The 2,601-nt window shown below is 33.2% G+C and overlaps 1 protein-coding gene across 1 annotated transcript in view; it reads left to right on the plus strand.

Annotated features, from left to right (window-relative positions):
• Positions 1 to 637: 637 nt before the first annotated feature.
• Positions 638 to 2,601, plus strand: part of LOC103131271 (ladderlectin-like) — a 12,934-nt gene continuing 10,970 nt past the window's right edge. The window contains exon 1 of the mRNA XM_016666528.1: positions 638 to 682. Within this exon, the coding sequence (XP_016522014.1) occupies positions 638 to 682 (45 nt within the window). The remainder of the gene's footprint in view (positions 683 to 2,601) is intronic.

Raw genomic sequence — 2,601 nt, forward strand, 5'->3', positions numbered from 1 at the left:
ATTTTCTAAACTACAGAAAAGTTGTTAGGGAAGCTCAAATGTGAAAAATTGGACTGATGTTGATATCCAATAGTTTTCCTGCTGTTATCTTAGATTTACCAGTGTTTTATTTGATCTTTTTTTATACAATTACTCGGTTAATCGTAAGAATAATGGATAGATTACTCGATTACTAAAATATTTCCTTACAACACCCCTACTATAAATTACAAAATATTGTAACTTAAGACCAATAGGATATCATATATTAAGGAATATTTCTCAAGACAGATGAAGCAAAAATAATTTTACTTAGCCGTGCAGCTATTATGTGTAAATGTTTTTTAAAAAGATGAAAAGTTCATTATTTCCACTGACCTGTTTTATCATCATCCGACTTTGTTTCTGGAAGAACCGGAAAGTTAGAGAGAATATTATAAATACTGTACTGTTTACGTACAATTTTACTGCAAGTTTCAAAGTTATTTTTAAGAAATGGTTCAGTTTGCAGTGAATTAAGAACTTTGTTGGTGTTTCATGATATTTGTAGGTTAATAAATGTTGGCTATAGAACATTAAAATACTATAAAATAGGTTAGGATGTGATAAGAACAAAAAACTTTTAGAAAACTCACCAAGGGCAGAAGTCAGGACCATCATGGCAAACATGGCTGCTGAAAAATGGAGGACCCTCATCATGCAGGTGATAGATGCTGATAAATGGAAACAATCTGATGTTGTAGGGAGCAGCTGAGCAGCCAGACTGATTGTGCAGAGAGGAAACATCAGGATATAAGCTTTAAGTAGATTCCTCTATCTGCTGCTGCCTGACACGTTCCTCTTTTTCAATACCAAGTAAGGCATAATGTGATCGGGTCAGTTTAACCAGCTGTTTAATGACGTTTCAAAGAATTAATCTTTTTTATAAATTGAAAATAAATGGTCTTTTTTAGTAGGAATTTGTTTATTGTTTATTGTTTTGTATTCATTTTTCTCTAGAGAAAGGCAACTGGAACTTATAGTTGAAGGGGGATTTTGACAGCTTGCTTTTCCACAAAATGAGTGTTTTTAATGAACCGTTTACTCTTGACGAAAGATTATAAAATATCTACATTGTAAATAACCAAAAAGTTTACTTTGTAAACAAAAAAAAAAAAAAAAAATTACATATGTGCTTTGTCATGTTTCACTGATGTGGCGGAAGTTCTTGTTTTAAAAAACAAAACCGATGTTTATGATGACCAAGCACTTCACACCGATGCTTGTTTAATACTTAAATGATGGAGATACAAGTAAAAAGATGACTAGCTTATCATGTAGAAGAACTTTCCACTTCTGTATATCATCACTGAGCTTCTCTTGAGATGTTTCAACACCTTATTTAGTCATATTTTGGTAACACTTTATTTATGGCTTTGTCTTGTGCAACAAGCAGCAACACGGAGCTAAAGTTGTCTTGTTTCTCTGTCTATATTGGTAGTGGACCAGTAAAATCATTTTGACGCTTTGAGAAAGTGATTTTAATATTTGCACAACAGGATTGTTCAGTCAGGACATTAAGGTCATTCTACACACAGCTGTGATGTTCTCCATGTCCTTCAGATGATATTTTTAGAGTTTGTAATGTTCAACAACTCTTGACGATACTGTTGTTTATATTCTGTTGCTGTTTGTTATAATCACACCAGTCGGCTGCTTACGTTTCATAAAGAGGGTTTATGAGTATTGAAGAAAATGGAGTTAGACAGAAGGAGATGAGAATGAGGTTCAACATTAACATCAAAGTCAGACCAACTTACTAAGTGGTTTTAAGATCTCCTTCTATATATATATATATATTTAGAAATAAAGAGTTGACACAGAGTAAACAAATAAAAAAGAGATCACACAGTAATCAGCTTACTAATCCAAGTCTTCATTCAATCCCGATGATTTCCATAAATCAGACCCTAGAATTACATAGACTATGTGGCTTCTGCCTATAATAGAGCCATAAAATCTCTGCAGGAGTTTCGACTCATCAGTGTTTCCATATGTTTCTTCCTGTCAGTCTGAGGGGAAACATTTGGATCTCTGTTTATCCTGCAGTTATTATGAAATTAATGAAAACGCCTTAATGTTTATTAAAATACTTTGCTGTACCCAACTATTTCTAATTTTAGAAATGTTGTAATTTGTCTGTAATAAATTAAAATAATAAAGTTAATAAACATTGACCACATGTGTTGGTACAGGTGTAAATCTTCAGTTATCTTTAGGAACTGCATAAAATCATTCTATGGGCAGCAAATGGCCCGCAGGCCGCACTTTGGACAAACCCTAGAATAAACAGAAAGCTGATGTTTGCAGAACTCCCTGCAGTAATCAGTAAAGACCAGCAGGTGGCAGAAGAGAACAAGCAGTTAAGAGATGAGGGCAATCGTCCCATCCTCATGTAATGACTCAATTATACCAAAAGATGGCAGCAAAACTGACAGCATCATAATTACATTTAACCTTTTACTTTAACTTATCTATGTCTGCATTATTAAACATCTGGAGAATTATACCTTTGCATTTTATATAAACCATAAACCATTGTATTTTATTACTTCAATGTACAAATAAGCGCTGTTACCTGTA

This window comes from Poecilia formosa, unplaced genomic scaffold (genome assembly GCF_000485575.1).
Source record: "Poecilia formosa unplaced genomic scaffold, Poecilia_formosa-5.1.2 Scaffold736, whole genome shotgun sequence".
Classification (NCBI taxonomy): Eukaryota; Metazoa; Chordata; class Actinopteri; order Cyprinodontiformes; family Poeciliidae; genus Poecilia; species Poecilia formosa.